Source organism: Saccopteryx bilineata, chromosome 3 (genome assembly GCF_036850765.1).
Source record: "Saccopteryx bilineata isolate mSacBil1 chromosome 3, mSacBil1_pri_phased_curated, whole genome shotgun sequence".
Taxonomy (NCBI): domain Eukaryota; kingdom Metazoa; phylum Chordata; class Mammalia; order Chiroptera; family Emballonuridae; genus Saccopteryx; species Saccopteryx bilineata.
In genome coordinates, this window is record NC_089492.1 from 296,398,415 (window position 1) to 296,425,760 (window position 27,346).

The window sequence follows — 27,346 nt, forward strand, 5'->3', positions numbered from 1 at the left end:
AAGTTCACCATCACCTTGAAGATCCATGACTTGATCGCAGAATGATTGGCTCCAGGGGGACTCAGAAAATAAAGTCACCAGAAGAGGGTCTCTTATTTTTTGGCTCTTGGTTATCTCTCTCAATAGTTAGATTTGGGTTGCTCTCTCTGACTTCCCTCAGCAGCTCCTGGGTTTGAGCGTCAGATTGATCTATCTTCAACCTGGCAAAACAATGGAGGAGTAAAAGGTTCCTTGTTGCTTCAAGGAGATTTATTCTAGACCCCTGAATGCCTGCAACTCTCATGCTTTAGGGATTTTTTTTTCATAGGGACCACATTTATTTATTATTCTATGCTGCCAAGTAGAGTTCTATATTGATATGACAGAAAAAAAAATATCTGGTTACCATTATAATGGGATAAAGTCACTCTATAGTTTTGGATGCTCGGATGATCTTGGGCAATTATTGTATCATACTTGGTGTGAGATGGAATTTATGACTATACCTGTAGATATAGCTCTAACACCTATTGACTCCATAACTCTCTTTGTCAGCTTCTGCTACTAGGGTGGGCCCAGGATGAGACAAACAAGCTCAACCCAAGTCAGCCAGACCAGTTTTTTATCCCTTTTTGGCTACATGACACTACCTAATGACAACACTTTATTTTACCTCTGATAATGGACGGCAGCCTCATTCTAGGCTTCATCTGTTGGCAACTACATCCAGTCATGGGTATGTGGAAATGGGAAGTGGGAGGGGACAGGGAGTAACTAAACAAAAATATGTGTAAAAATAAGAGGCCAAGGATTGTAGTCCTGGTTTTGCTAATATATGAATTGATTTTTGTTTTGTTGTTTGACATTCAGAGTACATCCATGCCACAGACTTTCAGTTATAAGGAGAATTAAGTTCTGGAGATCTAATGCGTGGCATGGTGAGTAGTTAATAATACCATGTCGTGTGCTTGAAATTTGCTAAGAGAGTAGATATTATGCGTTGTTAACACACACACGTAACTAACTGTGAGGTGATAGATATGTTAATTAGCTTGGTTGTCATGATCACTTCAAAATGCATACATATATCAAAACATGTACCTTAAGTATTTATAATTTCTATTTTTCAATTATACCTCAATAAAGATAGAAAACACCAAAAAAGCCTAATACACTCATGCAATGCTAAGCTAGCTGGAGTAGATACCTTGTTGGAAATCAAAATAACTTTGGCTAAAATAAGGGCCCACTAGCTTCAAAATATTTTAAACATGACCCTCCAGGGTAAAATGTTATTGTGTTTATTCATGATTGTCAGAGGTTGAGCATGGTCTGCCACAGTAGATGTGTCTGGGAAGAGGAGCTGATGAGGTAAAAAATGAGAGTGGAGAACCTTTGCTCTGAGGATGGGGTATGAAGTTAGGGTTATTTGACTGTAAGCAAGAGATAGCAACTATACTTACTGTAAAAGGGCTTACCAGAAGGGGACAAGGTAGCTTGAGAGAATTAAAGAACTAACCACCATTCTTTCTTTCCCTCTACCTCTGTCTTTAAAATAAAAAAAAAACAAAAAAACACCCGATCTTGAAAGGCAGGTCTAGGGCACCTGTGCCTTAGAATCTGTGGTTCAGGCAGAAGATCCCACCTTGAAGACCTCATCTTGAGATTCAAAGACCCAGGAAAGAATGTTTGGCTGGTCTAAGGAAACAGGTCCAATGTTGTCTTTGTGGGACTTTACGTCTCCATTGAAATGACTAATATTATTGAAAGGGAAAGGGGTAACCCAAGAGAAAGAGGCTAGAAAAAGAAATAAAAAGCTTTAGTGTTTTCTACACACCCCTAATTTTGATGAGCCAGGTACCTTGGACCTGAGATTCATGTTAAGTAAATACATAATGTTTCTTCTACATAATTATGATTGTTTCAAGACATCAAAGATCTAGGTTCCATCTGAGAACTTCAGGAAGTGCCCATACTCTTAGGTAGAGTTTTCTGGTTCTTTGTTGCCATGGTAGCAAGGAAACAACAGAAAACTGCAAATAGAACTACCTTATGACCCAGCAATCCCTCTACTGGGTATATACCCCAAAACCTCAGAAACATTGATACGTGAAGACACATGTAGCCCCATGTTCATTGCAGCACTGTTCACAGTGGCCAAGACATGGAAACAACCAAAAAGCCCTTCAATAGAAGACTGGATAAAGAAGATGTGGCACATATACACTATGGAATACTACTCAGCCATAAGAAATGATGACATCGGATCATTTACAACAACATGGTGGGATCTTGATAACATTATACGGAATGAAATAAGTAAATCAGAAAAAGCCAAGAACTACATGATTCCATACATTGGTGGGACATAAAAACGAGACTAAGAGACATGGATAAGAGTGTGGTGGTTACTGGGGGTGGGGGGGCATGGGAGGGAAAGAGGGAGAGGGGAAGGGGGAGGGACACAAAGAAAACTAGATAGAGGGTGACGGAGGACAATCTGACTTTGGGTGATGGGTATGCAACATAATTGAATGACAAGATAACCTGGACATGTTTTCTTTGAATATATGTACCCTGATTTATTGATGTCACCCCATTAATATTAATAAAAATTTATTTATAAAAAAGAAAAAGAGAAAAAAAACAAAAGCACCATGTGAGAAGACAACAGCTGGCCACCATAACTGCCTCTCACTTAGGGAAGTCCTACCTAAATCCAGCTTCTTGGTTTCAGATTGAGTTTTGATGTTATCTTTTGACTAATCTTACCCGCCAAAGCTACAGGAGCAGTCAACAGACGAGTTACCTGGTGACCAAACATCCATGGATAAACACTGTTAGTGACAGATGTCTGCCAGGACTCCTGCTCCCCCCAAACCTGCATTCCTAATGCAAACGCTGTGGGGCATAGGAGGACCATACCTGAGCTTCTGGAGAGGGCAACTTTGAAGCTTCAGGACATCACACAGCATCTTTATTCCACTATACCCCAAGGAATTCTGGCCCAGGTCCAGAGCGGTGAGGTTCTGGTTGTTACGAAGGGCAGATGAGAGGTCGGCACAACTGAGTGGGGTGATTGCACATCCCCATAACCTGTAAGCAAAGCACAACAAGTCATTCATTCATTCAACCAATGCTTATGGGTACCATTCTATATGCCGGGCACACTTTTGGGTGGTGGGGATCCAACAGTGAACAACACAAGTCTCTTCCCTCAGAGTTTGGAAATAAGAAACAGAACAATGAATCTAGTATACTACATACAAGTCCAATATGAAAGAAGGTTATAAAGGGCAAGGGGTAAAGAGAGAAGCTGGGGGTGCTCACTACAGTGGTTGAGGAAGACCTGAGGTAGTAAAGAGAATGAGCCATAGAGAATGCTGGAGTAGGAGCCCTCCAGGCAGAGTAATAGCTTGTGCAAAGGCCCTGAGGTGGCATATGCTTAGCATGTAAAACAACATCAGGGCAGTCAGCTTGAGAGTGAGCCAGGGAGGGTTGTAGATGAGGTCACAGAAAAGAGGGAACCAGCTGGAATAAGTCCCTTAGGTCATTGTAAACTTTGGATTTTACTTGGAGGGAGATGGGGAACCACTGAGGATGTTGGTCAGAAGGGTGACAAGGGTAACACCGCTTAGAAGTTAATCTTATACTTTAGTGGTCCCCAACCCCCGGGCCCTGGACCGGTACCGGTCCGTGGGCCATTTGGTACCGGTCTGCAGAGAAAGAATAAATAACTTACATTATTTCCATTTTATTTATATTTAAGTCTGAACGATGTTTTATTTTTAAAAAATGACCAGATTCCCTTTGTTACATCCATCTAAGACTCACTCTTGACGCTTGTCTCGGTCACGTGATACATTTATCTGTCCCACCCTAAAGGCCGGTCTGTGAAAATATTTTCTGACATTAAACCAATCCGTGGCCCAAAAAAAGTTGGGGACCACTGTTATACTTGGTTGAAAAACTGTAGGGAAAGAAAAGGCAAAATACAGATTAATTTGAAGGCTTTTTGACAACCTACATGTTACTAATGTGGGGGTAGAGAACAGATTCTAGATATCTGGAAGGGAGTAGCATGATTTCAACAAGAATTAGAGTTGATATTGGTAAGGAAAAAGAAATGAAAAGTGATATATGAAGGGTTTTGTTTTGAGTACATGAAACAATCTTCTAAGATAAGGGAAACGTCAAGTATTAAGCATACTCTAGGATTTAGAAGAGGCTAAACACAATAGCAAACATTCTTGGCATATGGTAACACAACATGCATACATATCTCAATATTGTAATCATCTTTTAAAAAAGTTTTAAAAATTCATTTTAGAGAGGAGAAAGAGAGAGAGAGAGAAAGGGGAGGAGCAGGAAGCACCAACTCCCATACGTGCCTTGACCAGGCAAGCCCAGGGTTTTGAACCAGCAACCTCAGCATTTATTCCTGAATAAAACCTGATGTTTTATTCACTGCATCACCACAGGTCAGTACACTGATATATTATTACATACACAGATTAAAGTAAAAAAGATAAAAACAGGACTTACCATAGACATCTCAGGTTACACAGCGGTTTCTTCAAAGCCTCGCACAGCAACCTCAGTCCAGTGACTCCGACGTGGTTCATACCCAGGTCCAAGTGCGTGAGGCTTGAATTTTGTTGCAGAAGCATGCAGAGATTAATGCAGCCATCCTGGGTTATGTTGCAGTAGTACAGCCTAGAGATCCGTCACCCAAAGGACAAGAAAAACTCTGTGAGTCACTTTTGTGACACACCCAAATGTGATAGACAATGTCAGGCCATGATGTTGAACAATAAACACGTGGGAATGCAATCATGGGCCATTGTGGCAGACAGACTAACGGCTCCTCCTTTCCACCAAAGATGTCTACATCTCAATGCCTGGTCCCTGTAAATGTATGTGACATTCCGCAGAAGGAGACTTTGCAGGCAAGGCTGAGTGAAGAAGGATCACGAAATTCTGCCATGATCCAAGGGCACCTGAGGTAATCACGGGATCCTTACAAGAAGGAGGGAACAGAGTGAAAACCAGAGGGAGACTGTGCAATCTAATGAACAAAATTAACTCACAGACAAAACAGAAACAGACTCATAAACACAGAGCACAGACTGTCAGCGGGGATGGGGGTTAGGGGGCTGAGTTAAAAAGATGAGGGGATTCAGTAAAGAAAAAATAACTCATAGACACAGACAACAGTATGGTGATTACCGAGAGAAAGGGGGTGGGGAGGTAGGAGGGGGTAGAGGGGGATAAATAGTGATGGAGGGAGACTTGACTTGGGGTGGTGAACACACAGTACAATATACAGATGATGTAGTATAGGATTGTACACCTGAAACCTGTATAATTTTATTAAACTGTGTCAGCCAATAAATTCAATGAAAAAGAATAAAAAAACCAGAGGGAGAGGTGCGATGAGTGAGACAGAAGGACCTCTGACGACACTCCCTACTGGCTTTGACGATGGAAGAAGGGGCCACGAGCTGCGAGGAATGTGGGGGCTTCTAGAAGCCGGAAAGGTAAGGAGACGGAGTCTCCCCTTGAGCCCTCAGGAGGAGGGTGTTCCTGCCAGACATTAGCCCAGCGAGACTCATTTTAGACTTCTGACCTCCAGAACGGTAAGATCACAAATCTGTGTTGTTTTAAGCTTCTTAGTTTGTGATACTTGGCTACAGAAGCAATGGGAAAGCAAGACAGTGGGTCTACAGGATTCCTGCTCTAACCATGCAGCAGAGAATTTCAGCCTGCCACCTTCTATTAGGGGAAGTGGCCAGTTATATTTCCTAAGTCCAGTTACCAGAACAGTGGTATCTTCGATGTGGATCAGACACCAGCTCTGATCTGAACGTATCTGGTACTTGATTCTAGGTATCGATTATCCAAGCACACAGAAAATCAGTGGTGTTTCACCTTAACTATTCTTTATTTATTTATTTTATTGTGACAGAGACAGAGAGAGACAGAAGGAGGGACAGATAGGGACAGACAGACAGGAAGGGAGAGAGATGAGAAGCATCAATTCTTTGTTGCGGCACCTTAATTGTTCATTGATTGCTTTCTTATATGTGCCTTGACTGGGGGCTACAGCAGAGTGAGTGACCCCTTGCTCAGTCCAGCAACCTTGGGCTCAAGCTGGTGAGCTGTGCTCAAACCAGATGAGCCTGTGCTCAAGCTGGCAACCTTGGGGCCTCAAACCTGGGTCCTCTGCGTCCCAGTCCAATGCTCTATCCACTGTGCCATCACCTGGTCAGGCTCACCTTAACTATTCTTGCTTTCTTTTTTTTTTGCCTTCTCCTACCTTACTATTAGAGTTCTAGACTTAGATATATTAGCAGAAAACCAGTGGTGACTGACCTTACTGGCTGCTGCCATTGGCAGAATAACGACCCTCAAAGGTGTCTGTGCTCTACTTCCCAGAGCTGTGAATATGTGACCTTACATGGCCAAGGGAACTTTGCAGGTAAGATTAAGACTAAGGCCCTTGATTTAAAGAAAGAAGGAAATGTAACTTGTTGTAGCAGCATGGATGGACCTGGAGAGCATTGTGCTAAGTGAAATAAGCCAGTCAGAGAAAGACAAGTACCATATGAGTTCACTCATTTATGGAATCTAATGAATAAAATGAACGAACAAGCAAAATAGAAACAGACTCATGGATAGAGAGCAGGCTGACAGCTGTCAGGGGTGGGGTAGGGATTGAATAAAAAAGGAGAAAAAGAGAAAAAAACTCATGGACAATGAGAACAGTGTGGTGATGGCTGAAAAAAGGGGGGTGAGGTAGGTGGAGGAGGATATAGAGGGGATACATGGTGATGGACAAGGACTTGACTTGGGGGGTTGAACACACAGTACAGTGGACAGTGGTGTGTTGTAGAATTGGGCACCTGAAACCTGTACAATTTGTTAACTGGTGTCACCCCAATAAATTCAAGAAAAAGGAAAGAGAAAAGACTAAGGCCCTTGAGGTGGTGAGATCACCCTGGATTATACAGAGGAATCCCATCACACAGGTCCTTTCCTGCAAAAGTGACTGGAGGTGTGTCACGTGAGGACTCGACCCACCATTGTGGCTTTGAAGGTGGAGGGGAGAGCCACGGACCAAGGAATGCAGGGCCTTTACAACACGAGGATAGCTCTTAGCGTGCAGCCAGCAAGGACACAGGGACCTCTGTCCCACAACTACTGGACCCATAGTCTGCCCACAACCTGAGCGAGCCAAGGAATGGGCTCCCTGCTAGAACCTCTGGAAAGGAAGACGGCCCCACCGACACCGAGATGCGTGTTGGTCTTCTGACTTATGGAACTACAAAACTGTGTTAATGACCAATGAATTTGTGATCACTGGTCATAGCAGAAAGAGACTACCAATAACGGCTTAAAAAACGTTTTAAAAATTGGTACATATATACTATGGAATACTATTCAGCCATAAGAAATGATGACATCGGATCATTTACAATAACATGGATGGAACTTGATAACATTATACTGAGGAAAATAAGTAAATCAGAAAAAACTATGAACTATATGATTCTATACATAGGTGGGACATAAAAATGAGACTCAGAGACATGGACAAGAATGTGATGGTTACCAGGGGGTGGGAGGGGAGGAGGGGGGAGGGGAGGGGCACAAAGAAAACCATATAGAAGGTGACAGAAGACAACTTGACTTTGGGTGAGGGGTATACAACATAATCAAATGTCAAAATAATCTGGAGATGTTTTCTCTGAACATATGTACCCTGATTTATCAATGTCACCCCTTTAAAATTAATTTAAAAAATAAATAAAATGTATTGGTTTTTAGAGCGAGAGAGAGAAAGGGAGAGAGAGAGAGAAATATAAATTTGTTATTTCACTTATTTGTGCATTTACTGGTTCGTGTGTGTGTGTGTGTGTGTGTGTGACAGAGACAGGGACAGATAGGGACAGACAGACAGGAAGGGAGAGATGAGAAGCATCAATTCTTCGTTGCGGCTCCTTAGTTGTTCATTGATTGCTTTCTCATATGTGCCTTGACTGGGGAGGGGGCTACAGCAGAGCCAGTGACCCCTTGCTCAAACCAGCAACCTTGGGCTTCAAGCCAGTGACCTTTGGGCTCAAGCTAGCTAGCTGCTACCATGGGGTCATGTCTATGATCCCACTCTCAAGTTAGTGACACTGTGCTCAAGCTGGTGAGCCTGTGCTTAAGCCGGTGACCTCAGGGTTTTGAACCTGGGTCCTCTGCCTCCCAGTTCAATGCTCTATCCACTGTGCCATAGCCTGGTCAAGCTCATTGGTTGATTCTCGTATGGGCCCTGACCAAGGATGGATCCCACAACCTGGTGTATCAGGACGACACTCTAACCAACTGAGCTACCCAGCCAGGGTTGTTGCTTTTTAATTGTAATGAAATCTAAGTAATTGTATAGACCTTGGATTTATGAAGGCCTCCTGGGATGTGGCCTGACCCCAGAGAATAATCTGATGTGATATATTTAGGGTTATGGGACCACAGGTAGCCTTAGTACCCTTGACCTCCAAGCAAGGCACAATAGCTGCTGAAGACCATAGCACCTGGAGGGACAGTAGGAACAGATGACAGATTTGAGGGTGACCCGCACAGACTGAGATGAGACAACACCCCTCCCTATGGCTTGGTAATTTGTAAATTTGTAGAAATTTCCATGACTATGGCGTAATCAAGGAAGGCCCAAGCAAATTGAGCTTTGCCAGTTTAGCAACATGAGGACATGGATTAAAAAACAAAGACACAAACTCAGTTGAGGTTGAGAAAGAAAAGGACTCGAGGTCTATTTCCTGAGAGTCATACCTTTTACAAGGAGGCAAAGTTGATAAGGTTTAATGTCTAAGTCTAAGTTTTCTCATGCACAGTGGGAGAGGTGAGGACTTGCTTTATGAGGCTGGGAATGCGGAATGAAGTCATCCCTGGTATATCCTGGGTTGCTTAGTTACTGTTACTGTCAGGACTTTGTTTTTCTGTTTAGATGCCTTGAATGGCATGACTTCTAATACAAAACTGGATTTAAAGAGAGGGCCTAGTGGGTGGGTAGCATCTTATTTCCTATGAACTTCATAGTATTATAGTGTTTGGGGACTTAGATAGTAGGGGAAAATTCTTTTTTTTTTTTTTTCCGAAGCTGGAAACGGGGAGGCAGTCAGACAGACTCCCGCATGTGCCCGACCGGGATCCACCCGGCATGCCCACCAGGGGACGATGTTCTGCCCATCTGGGGCGTCACTCTGTTGCATCCAGAGCCATTCTAGCGCCTGAGGCAGAGGCCACAGAGCCATCCCCAGCGCCTGGGCCATCTTTGCTCCATTGGAGCCTTGGCTGCGGGAGGGGAAGAGAAAGACAGAGAGGAAGGAGAGGGGGAGGGGTGGAGAAGCAGATGGGTGCTTCTCCTGTGTGCCCTGGCCAGGAATCGAACCCCGGACTCCTGCACACCAGGCCGATGCTCTACTGCTGAGCCAACCGGCCAGGGCTGGAAAATTCTTGATTTCTATCTCTCCTCAACCACAAACTAACGACTACACTGAATTTGAAGCGAGTGAGTAGTTACCAGATTCGGTGTCTTAAAGCGTAGCTGAGATTAAACCTAGGAAAAGTTACCTGTGGAATTTTGTTAACCTTCTATCACTGCCCCTCCCAATAAAAACAACCTAGGAAAAGTTGCCAGTTACTCACTATTGGAGGTGGTTTCACAGATACCAAGAACAGGAGAAGTTAAAACTGAATAGAACCTCTCAATAGAAACAGTGCAGCCCCATTTCTGTCTAAAAATTTGTCCTATGACTTTAGTATTTATAGGAGGATTATATTGAGTTTGTTGGTAAATAGCACCATCTATACCCAACTGTAGGCACAGCATATGCTACATAGTTCTAAGAACACACACACACACACACACACACACACACACACACACACACACACATCAAACCCAGGCCCTGGCTGGGTAGCTCAGTCAGCTACAGCATCATCCCAATACGCCAAGGTTGTGAGTTTGATCCCTGGTCAGGGCATGTACAAGAATCAACCAATGAATGTATAAATAAGTGGAACAACAAGTTGATATTTCTCTCCTTTGTCTCTCTCTCTCTTTCTTTCTCCTTCTTTCTCTAAAATCAATAAAAAAAATAAAATCAAGCCTAGAAGTCAGCTACATCCTACAAATTCCTATAGAATATTAATACCCATGCATACTTTCTATTACCTCCTTCCTAGGTCTCACCCGATCTAAGTAAGCATCAGCATCATATTTGGGGTATTCAAATAAATTATTAAGTGCTCAAAACTATCCTACTCAAATCTAGTACACACATATACATACACACATATACATACATACAAACACACACACACACACAATCACACACACACGGCCAGCAGGTACTTACACCAGGGTCCGTAGTTGACATTCGGGATAACTCAAGCCTTCGCACAGAAGTTTCAGCCCGCGATCCCCCAGGTCATTCTTGGCCAAGCACAGGTGGGTCAGCCTCTGATTGACAATCAAAGCAGAGGAGAGCTCCTTGCAATAGGCCCCTGTAAGGTGACAGTTTTCCAACCTGCGGAAGCACCACAACCAGGGTCAGACGGTAAGGATATTTCCAAACACCCAGCTTCTTGGCCGATGGTTCTTCTTTTTTTTTTTTTAATTTTATTTATTCATTTTAGAGAGGAGAGAGAAAGGGAGAGAGAGAGACAGAGAGGGAGAGAGAGAGGAGAGAGAGAGAGACAGAGAGAGAAGGTGGGGAGGAGCTGGAAGCATCAACTCCCATATGTGCCTTGACCAGGCAAGCCCAGGGTTTTGAATCGGCGACCTCAGCATTTCCAGGTCGACACTTTATCCACTGTGCCACCACAGGTCAGGCCGATGGCTCTTCTTTTTAACACCCTGTCCTCTCTCAACCGCCATGTGCCAGTGACCACAGTCACAAAAGAACGGGAGTGAGAGAAGAAGATGCGTGGGACCGAAAATGGTAACCGAGTGTCTACATCAGCTGGTTGCCCAGCAAATATGGGTGTTCCCATAGCTCTCGTCTCTGTGGCCCCAGATCTGAAAACAGAGGTGCCCCAGGGGGAAAGAGGGGAGACTTACGACAGCCTCTGCAGGAAGCACTTGGGGTGCCTCAGAGTCACGTACAGTGACTTGGCGGCCTCATCCAGGAGCTCCGTATCCGTGAGGTTCAAGCATGTGAGGGACTGGTTGGTCTCGACGGCAGAGGACAAGTCAGCCCATTGCTGAGAGGTGGCAGAACAAGATATCAACCTGCAGGAGAAATGGGATGAAATAATTTCTTCAGAACCAAACAGTGGATGTGGTCTCCAGTTTCAACCCTCGCTCCACTCTGTTATGTTGCACCCTGAACTACATGGTTTGCAGTAGTGGTTGTCAAAGTGTGGCCATGGACCACCTGCACCATCACCATTGGACAGCCAGCTAGAAATGCAAATCTCCAGCGTCCCTGGATGTAGACTCCAGAGATCCATGTTTCATTACTTTTATTTTTATTTAAATGAGAGGAAGAGAGATAGAGAGACGAACTCCCACATGTGCCCCGACTGGGTTCTACCTGGCAACCACTGTCTGGGGCCGATGTGTTGCCCATCTGGGGCCCAAGCTCACAACCAAGCTATTTTTAGTGCCTAAGGACAAGGCTCCACAGAGCCATCTTCAGTGCCTGCGACCAACATGTTTGAATCCATTGAGCCATGGCTGCGGGAGGAGAAAGGGAGAGAGAGAAGGGGAGCAGGAGGGGTAGAGAAGCAGATGGTCACTTCTACTGTGTGCCCTGACTGAGAATTGAACCTGGGATATCCACATGCCAGGCCAGCTCTCTATCACTGAGCCAACAGGCTAGGGCCCAGAGATCCATGTTTTAAGATGTCCCACAATCACCTGGAAGATGAATCACAACATATTTTTGGGCTATACACCTGGAATCTGAAAAGATCTGCATGAGACCCAAGAATTTGGATTTTATCAAGGTGGTGCTCTTACCGCTGCTGGTCTGGAGACCACATGTTAAGAATGAATGACTTAGGCTCTGGCTGGCTGGCTCAGTGGTAGAGCATCAGCCCGGTATGTAAAAGTCCTGGGTTTGATTCCTGGCCAGGGCACACAGGAGAAGCGCCCATCTGCTTCTCCACCCCTTCCCCTCTCTTTTCTATCTCTCTCTTCCCCTCCCACAGCCAAGGCTCCATTGGAGCAAAGTTGGCCCGGATGCTGAGGATGGCTCCATGGCCTCTGTCTCAGGTGCTAGAATGGCTCCAGTTGCAATGGAGTAATGCCTCACATGGGCAGAGCATTGCCCCCTGGTGGGCATTCTGGGTGGGTCCTGGTCGGGCACATGCAGCAGTCTGTCTGACTGCCTCCCTGCTTCTAACTTTGAAAATAAATAAAAAAAGACAAAAAAGAAAAAAAGAGTGAACGATTTAGAAATATCATCAATGAAACATATCATACAACACGGATCCCATACTCAATTCCTGGAAATGTGTATTCTTATTCTGGGGCAATAGTTTCACTGGAATATTATGGGTACCTCTTGGCCAGGTGTCTAAAATACCCTGGTTCTTCCATTTGCTATGTGTGGAAATGTGGCCCAGTTACTTAAATTTATGACACCTCACTTTCCATCATACCCTCACATGATAATTCATGTGAAATAAGTCATACCCTCACATGATAATTCATGTAAAATGCCAAGGGGCATATGTACCACACAGCTAAAATTCAGTGAAAACACCTCCCTCTCTTAGCGTCTCAACTATGATGAGGGACCAAAGTGAACAAGGGAATTAGAACACAAAATGGAATGTGAACTGCTTCCAATAAAATAAGCCACACACAGCCCGACCAGGTGGTGGTGCAGTGGATAGAGCATCAGACTAGGATGCAGAGGACCCAGGTTTGAAACCCCGAGGTCGTTGGCTTGCGCTTGGGGTCACCAGCTTGAGCATGGGATCATAGATATGACCCCATGGCCACTGGCTTGAGCCTAAAGGTCACCCATTTGAAGCCCAAGGTCACTGGCTTGAGCAAGGGGTCACTGGCTCTGCTGTAGCCCCCTGGTCAAGGCACATATGAGAAAGCAATCAATGAACAACTAAGGTGTTGCAACAAAAAATTAATGCTTCTCATCTCTCTCTTTCCTGTCTGTCCCTATCTGTCCCTCTCTCTGTCTCTGTCACACACAAAAATATAGAGTCTCTTCTTTCTATTTTGGGTATCCATTTTATTCAGAGAGAAACAAGCTAATGACCCAAATCTTCAAAGGACACAATGCGTGTTCTCGGGGAATCCTCACATGAAAGAGAAAGGAAGGTTGTTTGGAATGATTAGTAATGATGGTATCTATTATTGAATGTATATGTGCTTGGGCGTGGTTTCCTCCAATTCTCAAGTCCTTATGAGATGTGCATTATCTCATTTTACTGATGGGGAGAAGACCTAGTTAAACAGCCCAAGATCCTATCAGTAGAGAAAGAGCCATCATTTGAGACCGATAGATCACATTAAACTGTGTTTCTCTTATTGCTCAAATGTGGTCACATGAGGACCCGTGGAACCCGATGATGAGTGATAATCATCACCAGAGCCACCATGTGAAGAACTTCCCAGGGGAAGTCTCTCAAACCAGAGAAGTACCAGGAAAGGGAAAACACAGTGGTCCTGAAGGGTCCTTTCCTGGCAAGATAAGGTCAGTAGCTGGCTTCTGAATCATGATGTTAAGAGAAACATGACAGTAAACCAACAATTTCAGATTCAAGACGATAACTCTAAGTGACCTGGGAGTTTATTTGGACTCGGAGCTATTCTGTACAGTGGTACAGGTCGTTTAGTGATCAAGGTAAGTGGAAATGAAACTCCAGCCCGTTTTCTCTTCTGGGACTTGTACCCTGAGTGCTACTGTATGGCGTGTGGCAGCTTTCTTTATATGCTGAGGGTTCTCAGTGATGGTGAGATATACCTGAGATATTGCAGACTGCACTTTGGGTGTCTCAGGACCCCACAGAGTAGGGGAAGCATATCGTTCTGGTCGTTTCCTTGAAGGGTCAGATGCGTCAGAGCCTGGTAACCAGCAAAAACGACGCAGAAATTTCGATAAGCATCAGGTGGGGAGATATTTCTGAGGCTAGGGCAAAGAAAACAAAGGTGAGTCTTTGTACCTGTACAGCATAAACACACACACACACACCTATACAGCAGATACATACATATATACAAACCTATATACTATATACAGAGGGCTGCAGTATATTTAAATATTAAAAACTATTTTTTCATATTTTCACCTTTATTGAGGCATTATCAACAAATAAATATTTATATATTTAAGGTTATGACAAAGTTTTAAGAAACTTTTTTCCTTTGATTTGGGGGGTGGGAAGGAGAGAGAAAAGCATCAACTTGTTGTTTCTCTTAGTTGTGCACTCGTTGTTTGCCTCTCATATGTTCTCTGACTGGGAATGGAACCCGCGACAGCCCGCTGGGATGCTCCATTTACCTCTATTCACTGAGCCACCCAGCCAGGGCTATAACATAAATGTTTTGATATACATATACCTGGTGAAGTTATCACCAATCAAAGCTAATTAGCTTATCCATGACTTTGCATAGTTACTATATCCTTTTTAAAAAATTTTGTGGCGAGCACAGTTAAGATCAAACTTCTCAGCAAACTTCAAATATACAATGTAGTGCTGTTAACTGTCATCACATTGCTGGTCCTTAGGTCTCCGGAACTTAATCATCACACATAGCTGAAACTTTGTGCCCCTGACTAACATCTCATTTTAGAAACTATTAGAAGCTCCAATTTCTTTAGTCATCTTGAACTTTTGCTGAAGGGAAGTCAGCCGTAAGCAATTGCTGCAGATAAAAGCTGTTTTATGACTTAAAGTTTGTTTCTATTGATTTGAGAGAGAGGGAGAAAGAAACATCAACTCATTGTTCCACTTAGTTGTGCATTCATTGGTTGTTTTTCAAATGTGTCCTGAATGGGGATTGAACCTGCAACCGTGGTGTGCTGGAGACAATGCTTCTTCCATTGAGCCACACGGTCAGAACCTTTTTTTTTTTTTATTAAATTCATTGGGGTGACATTGGTCAATCAGTGTACATTTCTATGATACATTATCTTCATGAATTTTTGTGTGTGTGTATTTTTCTGAAGTGAGAAGCAGGGAGGCAGAGAGACTCCTGCATGTGCTTGACTGGGATCCACCTGGCCATGCCCACCAGGGGGTGATGCTCTGCCCATCTGAGGCATTGCTCCGTTTTGGCCGGAGCCATTCTAGCACCTAAGGCAGGCCATAGAGCCATTCTCAGAGCCTGGGCCAACTCTGCTCCAGTGCAGCCTTGGCTTGGGAGGGGAAGGAAGAGAGAGATAGAAAGGAGAGGGGGAAGGGTGAAGAAGCAGATGGGCACTTCTCCTGTGTGCCCTGGCCGGGAATCAAACTCGGGACTTTCACACGCCAGGCTGACACTCTACTGCTGAGCCAACCGGTCAGGGAGATCTTCATGAATTTGACCCCAAAGGCAAGAAAAGTAAAGGCAGAAATAAATGAATGGGACTATAACTATGGTTTCTTGAAAAGTATCATATAACATTTCCCAAATGTTATCAATGGACATGTTTCAGAGCACTTTGACTACACACTCTGGCTCCAGGATGCCCTTGTATTTAGAATCAGGCTCACATTACTGATTTAACCCTCCGGGGGGCCAGGGCTCTTATTTTTCTACATTGAGAAAGAGAACCAGCAGAGTATCAGCAGCTTGAGAAGGTCTCACTGACATCAGAGCTCTCTCAGCTGACTCCATGGTGTTTCATCCGCTTCCCCAAATCCTTCGCCACTTGCCACTTGCCCAAATCTGAGCCTTTAGAACTTTCCTGGCACACTAGCCACACAAAAATGAACCTTAGGCCTGACAAGGTGGCGGCGCAGTGGAGAGTGTTGGACTGGGATGCAGAGGATCCAGGTTCAAAATCCCGAGGTCACCAGCTTGAGCATGGTGTCACTGGCTGAGCATAGGATCACAGACATGACCCCATGGTTGCTGGCTTGAAGCCCAAGGTCGTTAGCTTGAGCCCAAGGTCGCTGGCTTGAGCAAGGGGTCACTCGCACTGCTGTAGCCTCCTGATCAAGACACATATGAGGAAGCAATCACTGAACAACTAAGGAGCTACAATGAAGAATTAATGCTTCTCATCTCTCTCCCTTCCCATCTGTCTGTCTGTCCCTCTCTCTGACTTTCTGTCTCTGTAAAAAAAAAAATGAACCTTAGGTCCAGGAAGACTCTGAAATGCTGTCTTACATGGATGAAAGCACACTCTGGTTTGAACCCAAGTCTTTAACTTATGCCATTACCTGTTTCTGATGCTTCTCAATTGCACCCTTTTGTTCCAACTTGATTCAACTACATCTAGTTTTTGGTTATTTTCAGACAGACAAGTCCAGCCCAAGTCAGTTTTAATGCTCAGGACTCTCTCAGCACTTTGATATCATCTCTACACATCAGGGGTGATTTTGTAACCACTGGGGACACTTGGCAATGTCTGGAGACATTTTTGGTTGTCATAACTGGGGGTGTGTGGGTACCATCGGCAGGTGGAAGAAATATCCATCCCCAAGATGTCAGCAGAGGTTGAGAAGGCCTGCTCAATGTATAGCCCCATGGTTGTCATAACAGGATTGAAACTGCCCTCATGCTCTTGACATTCCCCGTGCTGTTTTGTGGACATCTAATAGTATTGCACATTGTGTTAAGATTCTTTTTTTTTTTTAAAGTAGAATGTTGATTTCCAGGGGCTGGGAAGAGAGGGTCATGGGGTATCATGGTTGAATGAATACAAAGTTTGCATTTTGCAAGATGGAGAAAGGTTTGGAGATAAATGGTGGTGAGGGTCGCACAATGAGAATGTACTTAATGCCACTGCACTGTGCTCTTGACAATGGTTAAGGTGGTTAGTTCTATGGTATACACATTATACTACAATAAAAACCTGAAAAAAAAACTAAATTATATGAGTCAGTAGACCAAGTTAAGGACTGGACCACTTCAATTTCTTGTGTCTTGAGTACTTGGTTGGAATCAGGGATGACACTTCAAATACTGTTGTTCCAAGGCCCTGGCTGGGTGGCTCAGTGGATGGAACATCATCGCAGCATGTCATGGTCACAGGTTTGATCCCCAGTCAGGGCACATACGAGAAGCAACCAGTGAGTGCACAACTAAGTGGAACAACAAATTGATGCTTTTTTCTCTCTCTCTTTGTCTCTCTCTCAAATCAATGGAATAATAATAAATCTTTTAAAAGCAAAGTAAAACAAAACAAATACTGTTCTAAAATGCTTAGTCATGCCTTTGGGGGTCTTTTTTTTTTTTTTTTTTTGTATTTTTCTGAAGTTGGAAACTGGGAGGCAGTCAGACAGACTCCCGCATGCGCCTGACCGGGATTCACCCGGCATGCCCACCAGGGGGCGATGCTCTGCCCATCTGGGGCGTCGCTCTGTTGCAACCAGAGCCATTCTAGCGCCTGAGGCCGAGGCCACAGAGCCATCCTCAGTGCCCAGGCCATCTTTGCTCCCATGGAGCCTTAGCTGCGGGAGGGGAAGAGAGAGACAGAGAGGAAGGAGAGGGGGAGGGGTGGAGAAACAGATGGGCGCTTCTCCTGTGTGCCCTGGCTGGGAATCGAACCCGGGGCTCCTGCACACCAGGCTGACGCTCTACCACTGAGCCAACCGGCCAGGGCCACCTTTGGGGGTCTTAATCCTGGGATTAGCTTTTACTTACACCACTTTCTGGAGGTTGCAGGTCGCAGAGGTGATTTTTTCACAAAGAATCTTAACGGATGAGAAATTGAGGAAGCTCTGACTGATGTCCAGAAATGTCAGTTTCTTGTTTGAGCCAAACATGGAACAAAGGTCCATCCAGAAGGGAAGCATGTGTTGATCATTCCGGGACCTACAGGAAAGCAACAAAGGAGGCAATTTACTAGATGTGGCTGGAGAAAGAACTCAACATTAGTACATCTTCGTGAAGGTATTTACGGTCACTCTGGGCATACATCCTTAATAAATAAGCACAGCTCTACAAGTTGGACGATAGAATCATTTAACATCACTATGGGACAACTGAACACTTTAAAGATACATCACCGGAAGAAGAACTTAATAAACTTCTTGCACACCAATCTGCCAGAGCATTAGAATAAGTCAATATTGTAAGCATATCACTGATAAAAAATTGAGAGCAATATACTCAATAGAAGATACTAGAAGCCTGACCAGGCAGTGGCGCAGTGGATAGAGCGTCGGACTGGGATGCTGAAGGACCCAGGTTCGAGACCCCGAGGTCGCCAGCTTGAGTGCGTGCTCATCTGGCTTGAGCAAAAAACTCACCAGCTTGGACCCAAGGTTGCTGGCTCGAGCAAGGGGTTACTCAGTCTGCTGAAGGCCAATGGTCAAGGCACATATGAGAAAGCAATCAATGAACAACTAAGGTGTTGCCATGAAAAACTAATGATTGATGCCTCTCATCTCTCTCCATTCCTGTCTGTCTGTCTGTCCCTAGCTATCCCTCTCTTTGACTATCTCTCTCTGTCCCTGTAAAAAAAAAAAAAAAAAAAGAAGATACTAGAATACATGATGGAGTATCCAGATACATACTATTTTGCAAGCTAATGTACACTTATATTTGCTGACCTAAAAGGATGTCCATAAAAACTTGAGAAGAAGCCTTGGCCAGGTAGCTTAATTGGTTAAAGCATTATCCCAATACACTAGAGTTGTGGGTTTGATCCCCAGCTAGGCACATACAAGAATCAGCCAATAAATGCATAAATAAGTGGAACAACAAATCAATGTTTCTCTCTCTCTCTCTCCCTTTCTCTCTAATATCAGTGAATAAAATACATAAAAATAAAAAATAAAAAAAGGAAAAGAAAACATACTAGTGTGAAGTAGGTACTGTGGCTACTTGGAGATAAAGACATGGAATCTCAGGAGTGATCTAACCCGTCCCACCTCACACAGCCAGAAACAGACACAGAACTGAAAGTCAGACCATACGATTCCATCTTCGATGGTCATTTCCTACCATCTTCTGCCTCTCGTTTGTAACTGCGCTGAACTGATTCCAGGGCAAGGCAGTCAGTTTCCAGAGCCTCAAGTTTTATCCGAAAAATTATATTATTTTTAACCCTGTCTCTAAACCTGTTGAGGCTGGTCACTTGAGTTATTCTGACTTCTGAAGAACATTGTTTTTCCTCCTGAAGAAGGGCAAGAATATCCAAGACTGTGTTTTTGGGATGTTCTTATCAAGGCACAAAATTAAAGGTAATTTGAGCCTGAGCAGTGGTGGCTCAGTGGATAAACGGCAACCTGGGAACACTGAGGTCGCCGGTTTGAAACCCCGGGCTTGCCTGGTCAAGGCACATACTGGAGTTGATGCTTCCTGCTCCTCCCCCTTCTCTCTCTCTCTCTCTCTCTCTCATCTCTCTCTAAAAATGAATAAGTGAAATCTAAAAAAAAATTAATAAAAAAAGGTGATTTTATTTGAGTCAATGAGAACATCTTCTTAAGGTTCAAAAGATCCCGGATTAAAAAATGAACAATCTCTGAAGGCAAGAAGCTTCATTAGTAAACTTGATTGAATAGCAAGTCTGCACAAAGTAGGCATTTTATGATTTGATGTAAGAGAAGAAAATAGAAATCAGACAGAACCTAGATTTTTCTCAGCTCTGGTGCTGCTAGCTGTTTTTAAGACTAATTGCCAGTTATAAAAACAGTCATGAGACTGTAAAGTACATCTTAGGGAATATAGTCGATAATATTGTAATTATATGTGGTGCCAGGTGGGCACTAGACTTGTTGGGGGGGATCATTTTGTAAGTTATAGAATATATAATCATATATTGTCCACCTGAAATGAACATAATATTGTATGTCAATTGTAATTAAAAATAAAAAAAACATCTTGCCCTGGAGGAATAGCTCAGTTGGTTAGATCATCCTCTAGAACAGCGGTTCTCAACCTGTGTTTTGGTCGTTTGACCCCCGCCAGGGTCGCGACCTACAGGTTGAGAACCGCTGCTCTAGAAGCATGGATGTTGCTGGTTCGATCCCCAGTCAGGGCACAGGAACTGATTGATGTTCCTGTCTCTCTCTTTCCCTCTCCCATCCCTCTAAAATCAATACAATAAACATTTAAAAAAAATTAAGTGAAAGATGTGGAGGCAGAGACAGACTCCCGCATGTGCCCTGACAGATCTATCTAGCAAGACCCCTAAGGGCGATGTTCTGTTCATCTGAGGCCGCTGCGCCATTGCTTGGCAATGAGCTATTTTAATGCCTGAGTCGAGGCCATGAACCATCCTCGGTGCCTTGGGCCAACTTGCTCAAACTGAGCCCTGGCTGAGGGAGAGGAGGAGAGATAGAGAGAGAGGGAGGGAGGGAGAGAGAGAGAGAAGGGGGAGGGGTAGAGAAGCAGATGGGCACTTCTCTTGTGTGCCCTGATTGAAATCGAACCTGGGATTTCCACACATTGGGCTGATGCTCTACCACTGAGCCAACTGGCCCAGACCTAAACATTCTTAAAAAAATCTTAAAAGACTAGGTTGTACTTTTGGTTTTACTACTGGTGCTTGACTTAATAAAAGACACATTAAACATAAATGACCTTATTAGAAATCTTGAGGCAACATGAGGAGGAAAAGTCATTATCCACCTAGAATTTGTGACTTTTCAAAAAGCATGGTTACCACATGGGGGGGGGAGGGGATGAAAAGACTGTATAGGGTTTAGTGGTAGCAACTGTCTTATTAAGATCAGATCATCCAGCCACTAACTAGAGCATCTCCCCCTTACAACCCTGCTATTGAAGGAAGTGATTTAATCCAACAATGTCTCGTGGTTTAACCACCATCTTGGGGGTTATAGACCAGCAATGTTATGTGCTTGTTGTGATGTGTGGAACAGAAGGGGAAGTGGCAAAAACCATAGGAAAGAAACTTTCATGAAAGTCATGAATGTGCCTTGCAGACCAGAATTACCATATTGAAATCCTTCTTCTCAGACACGAGCTTCAAGAATCAGGCAACCAAACTAAGCTTCATTACTGCCATTCAACACTGGCCCCTTCATGGATTTTAACTGCACCAAGGACAAAAGAAAGAAACAAACAAACAAACAAAAATAAAACTAGAGCCCTGGCCGGGTAGCTCAGTTGGTTAGTGTCATCCTGATACTCTAAGGTTGAGGGTTTCATACCTGTCAGGACACATACAAGAATCAACTGATGAATGCATAAATAAGTGGAACAACAAATTGATGCTTCTCTAATAATCAGTTAAAAAAAGAAGAAAAAAAGACCCCCCCTTTTTTTTTAAGAGAATGAGAGGGAGGGAGAAAGACAGACAGACAGAAAGTGAGAGAGATGAGGTGCATCAACTCATAGTTGCGGCACCTTAGTTGCTTCATTAATTGCTTTCTCATATGCACTTTGACTGGGGAGCTCCAGGCGAGCCAGTGACCCCTTGCTCAAGCCAATGGCCTTGGGCTCAAGCCAGTGACCTCTGGGCTCAAGCCAGCGACCATGGGGTCATGTATATGATCCTATGCTCAAGCTGGTGAGCCCGTGCTTGAGCTGGTGACCTCGGGGTTTCAAATCTGGGTCCTCAGTGTCCCAGGCTGATGCTCTCTCCACTGTGCCACTGCCTGGTCAGGCAAAAAAAACTATTTTGACTTGGGATCTTGGATGGAAGACAGAGAGGTTATTGGCTTAATTTCTTTTTCATTCAAAGCATCTCTTAAATAGTACTCCTGCATTTGGATGAGAGAAGAAAAACATCCAGATATGGAGAAAGAGATCAGGTCTGTGGACTGCTGGTTACCCATAAAGTAGAGACATGTTTCTGTCAAGCTATCATGGTCTGAACGTTCTCTGGAGGTAACTGAAGTTCATGTCTCTTTACTAAGTGATGAAGGAATGTGAGAGAATGTTCAGGAAATGTGTGCAACAGACACCTCCACCAGGAAGAAAACAAGGGTATTTTATTCTGGCCTGATAAGATGTTGATAAGATGTCAGTATCTTGGGGGACAACACCCATCACCACAAGACAGTGATTTTAGACTGTGGCCACAGGATGTCAGAAGCCAATAGACTTGAGCTCTCATTCCAGTCAAACTCTGTTTTCTGAGGCCAGTATCTTCTTCTCAGCATGGAAGATGACACATTTTGAGTGGCCACCAGCTTAACGACAATATTTTGGGAACTCTGGAAGAGCTCAGTTGAGGTCACTTGAGTCTAAATCAAGACTACCAGAATCAGAACTGACCGGCACCATTTCATTGTCTAAAGTGTGTCAGGCAAGGTGCTTGTGAAGAGAATGTCCATGATCCTGGGTGAGGTGTAGCTTTCAGAAATAGTTTCACTCAACCTCCGAGGACAGATATTTAATGTTTTTTCCAGCAGTCATGCTAAAAAGGGGCAGGCATCTCAGACATCTCCTGAAATCTACACAACCAACCGGCAGGCTTAAAACAGGTGGACCCACTTGCAAAAATTGCTCCGTTAAAGAAATTGCTCCCCAAACAAGGTCAGATTTCAAAGCCCCTATTCCTAATACGGATTGACTCGTGGTAACTGTCTTGGATGATGAGCTCGCGGGAAGAAATTCCAGTTAAGGAAAAAACTGACCTTGAGCCACAGGGAGCAGGAGACTGTCCTCCCCAGTGGAGCAGGGATGAGTCTATCGGTGGAAAAACCAGTCACATAGGAGAGTTCTTACCTCTCCGCCCACGTGTCTGACTCTGACGCGCCGTCATTCTCCAGGAACACGCCCTTGTCCACCTGCAGTGAAACCCTCTGCAAGTTCTCGCAATGCTGGAGGCAAAACGTTGCGTGCACGACGTCCGTTTGATTCTGCAAACGCAGGGACACGACCTCGACGTGGGCCACGGCCTCCTTCACCAGCGACTCCTCCTGAGACTCGTACAGACGGGACACCGCCTCCTTCGCGTGCGCCGCCGAGGAGAAGGGCTGACTCGCGGAGGACACCGACCTCAGTAATTCCCGCCTGACCCCCGTGGACACCCGGCAGCCGAATGTGGCCTGCAGCTCCCGGGCTCTCTTCTCGTTCGCGAGCCCGAATAAGAAGTGACCCACCAGGGTCAGGGTGGGGTTCCTCAGTCTCTCTTCCTTGGACAGCAGCCTCTGCGCGTCCCCCACGTCCCGCGGGCGCCTGTCCCCATCTCCCTGCGCGTCGCTATCCAGCACGTAGAACAGGGCGGCCAGAAACTGCTGGACACTGAGGTGGACGAAGGCGTAGCGGCCCTCACAGTCGGCGTCCTCTTGGAGGATGCTCCTGTCCAGGAAGGGCTGGAGGTCGGCCTCCGTGACCCCGAGTCTCCCGAGATCTTCTCGGTCAAACACAGACGTCTGCGCCCACGCACCCTGGGTGGCCAGGAGACACACAGCGCTCAGCGAGGCGCCGGGGCGCGGACCCGAGGAGCCACCAGGGCTCGGCGCGAACTGGCCGCACAGGAAGCGCAGGAACAGCGAGGTGGCGGTGTGGCACGTCGGGGCAGGGTCCTCGCCCTTCTCCATCTGCACCTGCAGACACGTGCAGACCACCCAGCACACGGCGGGCACCGCAGCCATGCGGGACAGAGCCGGGTTGCTCTCCATCGCCTCGAGAGCTCGCAGGGCGGGGTCCTCCTGGCCGAAGTGCCTCAGGAAATAGTCCCTCCTGTCCCGCTCCGAGAGCCCCTCCACCTCGATGAAGAGCGGCTGTTCCACCAGGAGCCGGAGCTCGCCCAGGGCCCCCGGGCGCGTGGTGATCAGCAGCGTGGCCTTGGGGAACAGCTTTCTCTTCAGCAAACTGCCCAGCAGGGCGGCCGCCGGCTTCTGCTTCTTCCAGTCGCCACAGATGTCCTGGACGAGTGACCCCGAGGGGACTCTCAGCTCATCGAACCCATCGACGACGAAGAGGAATCTCTGCGCTTGGGCGAGGATCTCAGGGCCGGCTTCCTGCGCGTGTGGCCACTTCTTGGCTATCAGCTCCGCAAAAGTGCAGGTCCCCTGGCGGCTCAGGTCCCTGCAGCTGAGGTAGAAGGCGGCCTGCAGTGTTGTGGGGAGGTTGTGCTGTGTCCAGTCCAGCATCCATTTTTTGGCCAGCGTGGTTTTGCCGACGCCTGCGGGGCCGTGTAGCACCACCGTGTGTGGAAATGGCTCTGCAAACATTTCTGGGTTATAGAAGGGGACCAGCCTTTCATATCCCCGGGGGAAATGGTGGATGTCTCCACTGACTCCGGGCCAAAGGTTTTTCTTCCAGAGTGTCTTCTTCGGCATACTTCTGGATCCCTCCTGTTTACCGTCAGTGATGTGAGCTAGCAGATAAGATAGGTGATAGCTGGTTAATCGTTAGGAGAAAAGGACTTTGTGTTAAGGAGGAAAGAAAAGAGCAGAGAAGTTTATAAAGAGCCACTTGACTTCAGCTCACTCCAGGAAGATGTGATACAGACCTGCCTCTTGTTCTTCCAAATTTCCTTTTTCATCTTCTGGGTTTGGGGCGACTTTTCCCTGCGCTTGGGCCAGCGCTGAAAAGTAGAAATTAAAGTGAGCTTGACACCAAATAGGTGGACTGTATGTGTGTGTGTGTGTGTGTGTGTGTATCATAGAATATTACTCAGCCATGAGAAAGAATGGAATCTTGCCATCTGCAACAGCATGGATGGACCTAGAGGGTATCTCAGTGAAATAAGTCAGATAGAGAAAAGCAAATGCCCAGTGAGTTCACTCATATGGGGAATCTAAAGAATAAGATAAATGAACAAATAAAACAGAAACAGACTCGTAGAGACAGACAACAGGCTGATGATCACCAGAGGGGGTTGAGGAGTTGGGGGTGGGGCTAGTTGAAAATGATGAAGAGATTAAAAAGCACAGATGAGCAGCCACAGAACAGTCGCAAGGATGTAAAGTATAGCACAGGGAATACAGTCAATATTGTAACAACTGTGTACGGTGCCAGATGGGTACCGGGCTTATTGGGGGTGATCACTTTGTAAGGTATACATATGTCTAACCACTATTCTGTACACCTGAAACTAAGACAAAATAATATTGAATGTATACTGTAATTAAAATACAAAAGAAAACAAAACAAAAAACCATTCCATGCCTAGGGGGAGCCATAGATCAATTAGTTAAATCAGTATCTCCAGTGAGAGGTTCTAGGTGTCAGTATATTCAGAGCTCCCCAGGAAATTGACAAGAATGGTGACACCGGGGAACTCCTGACATAAAAGGTGGCTTTCCACTCAGGGCCATTTTCCCCCCAAAGGGGACATCTGGCCATTTTTGGTTATCACCGGTATGGGGGAGTGTGCTAGAAGCTTATAGGGGTAGAGGTGTTGGGATGCTAGCACCAGGGGTACCAGGGATGCTGCTAAATACCTGCTAAGCACAGAATGTCCTTCTCGTACCCCCAAATCACCCAGCCCCAAATGTTGCTAACCTAAAGGAAGGTAGAAGCTTGATTTTGTGAGTGTGTATAAGTAGTTTACAGACATAGTAAGTGAACTGTAAACCAAACAGATGGTATGTAGCAGTTCACCACCTTGGAGGATATATGAAAGAATTCCACGAATGCATTTCAGAAAACAGTCTGGAACAGGAGAGGGGGTGTATGGTGAGGAGCCCAGCGGAGGTATATGGTATCCAGAAAGAGTAGAAACAGCTAGAATATAAGACCCGGGAGAAACAACCACTGCGTGTCGTGAAGGTCTAGCGTCTGTGTTCAGGACGGGCACCCCTCTCCAAGGCTCAACGTCATCTCTGTTTCTCAAACCCTGGCCGCTGTGATGCTTTCCTTCTAGGACACAGTGTGGACTGGTCTCTGCTTACCTCTCAGTTCATCCTCTGCTCTTGCAGACAGATCTGTGCGGCCCATCTTGTCAAAGGCCTGGATGGTCACCTTCTCCACCCAAGGGCGGGGGCAGCGGGAGGTGAGAACTTCTGCCAGTTGTTTCCCGTTGGCCTGTTCCAGCTCCGTCTGGGGAACGTGCTGTAACTCATCGTGTGGGGAAAGGGTCCTCAACAGAGACTTGAACTTACTCAACTCCTCCTGGTCGAGCTGCTCCAGAAGAGGCCGCAGGTGGAAACCCAGCTGTGTGGAAGGTATCATCTCGTCCTGTGTATGCAATCCAAGCTTTTGGCATGAAAGAAGAATCAGGATGAAGACGTGGAAGGAGACAGCAAACTGGTACTCCTATCTCAAACACGGGTTGCCTCTGTGCCGGAATCTGGGCTGTTCTCACTGCCTAATCTGGTATGTTAGGGACAAACTCCCCAGCAGTGCTATTCACACCGAATGCTCTTTCTTGGTGGCTTGACACAGTGGCTCCCATTTTGAGAGCCTGGGACCCTTTTGAGAATGTGAAGAGGAAATACCTGCTGATAGATCTTTTGTACCTAGCAGCTCACCTGTGAGTTTTCAGTAAATTTGACATACTAAGGAGATCATGAGAACTACTAGCTTTAGCTCTCAATAACAACTTGACATGGGCTGACCAGGCAGTGGTGCAGTGGATAGAGCATTGGACTGGGGTGCAGAGGACCCAGCTTTGAAACCTTGAGGTCGCTGGCTTGAGTGTGGGATCATAGACATGACTCCATGGTCACTAGCTAGAGTCCAACGTTGCTGGCTTGAGCAAGGGATCACTCGCTCTGCTGTAGCCCCCTGTGGTCAAGGCACAGATGAGAAAGCGATCAATGAACAACTAAGGAGCCACAACAAAGAATTGATGCTTCTCATCTCTCACCCTTCCTGTCTGTCCCTATCTGTCCCTCTCTCTGTCTGACACACACACACATCATTGCTTGACCTTGACAGACCTGGATTTGAAATCCTATGCATTTAACAGTTGAGTGTTTGAGCCAAAAGCCTAAGCCTGAATTTCCAGTTATAAATTTCCACCTTCTGACCTTCCCATCCCATTTCAGATTGGCCTGCAAGTCTATCTGAACCATTTAGTCATTTTTTTATAGTTTATAAAAATAAATTACATGGTAACTATTGTTAATAAATTGAGCACACAAAGGGAGAGAAAAGGAGGAAGACTCAATGGCAAGCTAAAAGCCAGGCCATGTTTTGGGGAACCGGTAGGGGTGGGTGGCTGAAGGACAGAAGTGGTTTCAGAGGGTGTAACAACATCTCTCTTGAGCTTTGTTTTTTAAAAAGCTTTTTCCATTTATTCAAGAGAGTGAGAGAGAGGAACGGGGTGGGGGAGGGAAGATAGAAAGAGAGACATCAATTTATTGT

General features: G+C 45.4%; 1 protein-coding gene across 1 annotated transcript; it reads right to left on the minus strand.

The window, feature by feature from the left end:
- Window positions 1–61: 61 nt before the first annotated feature.
- On the minus strand, window positions 62–26,209 carry NLRP2 (NLR family pyrin domain containing 2). The gene is made up of 9 exons (XM_066266640.1): window positions 25,930–26,209; window positions 22,811–24,410; window positions 17,813–17,983; window positions 13,983–14,147; window positions 11,108–11,278; window positions 10,404–10,574; window positions 4,525–4,695; window positions 2,905–3,075; window positions 62–200 (listed from the first exon to the last, which is right to left on the minus strand). Exons 1-9 carry the CDS (start codon window positions 26,207–26,209, stop codon window positions 62–64), a joined length of 3,039 nt encoding a protein of 1,012 aa, XP_066122737.1.
- Window positions 26,210–27,346: the final 1,137 nt, after the last annotated feature.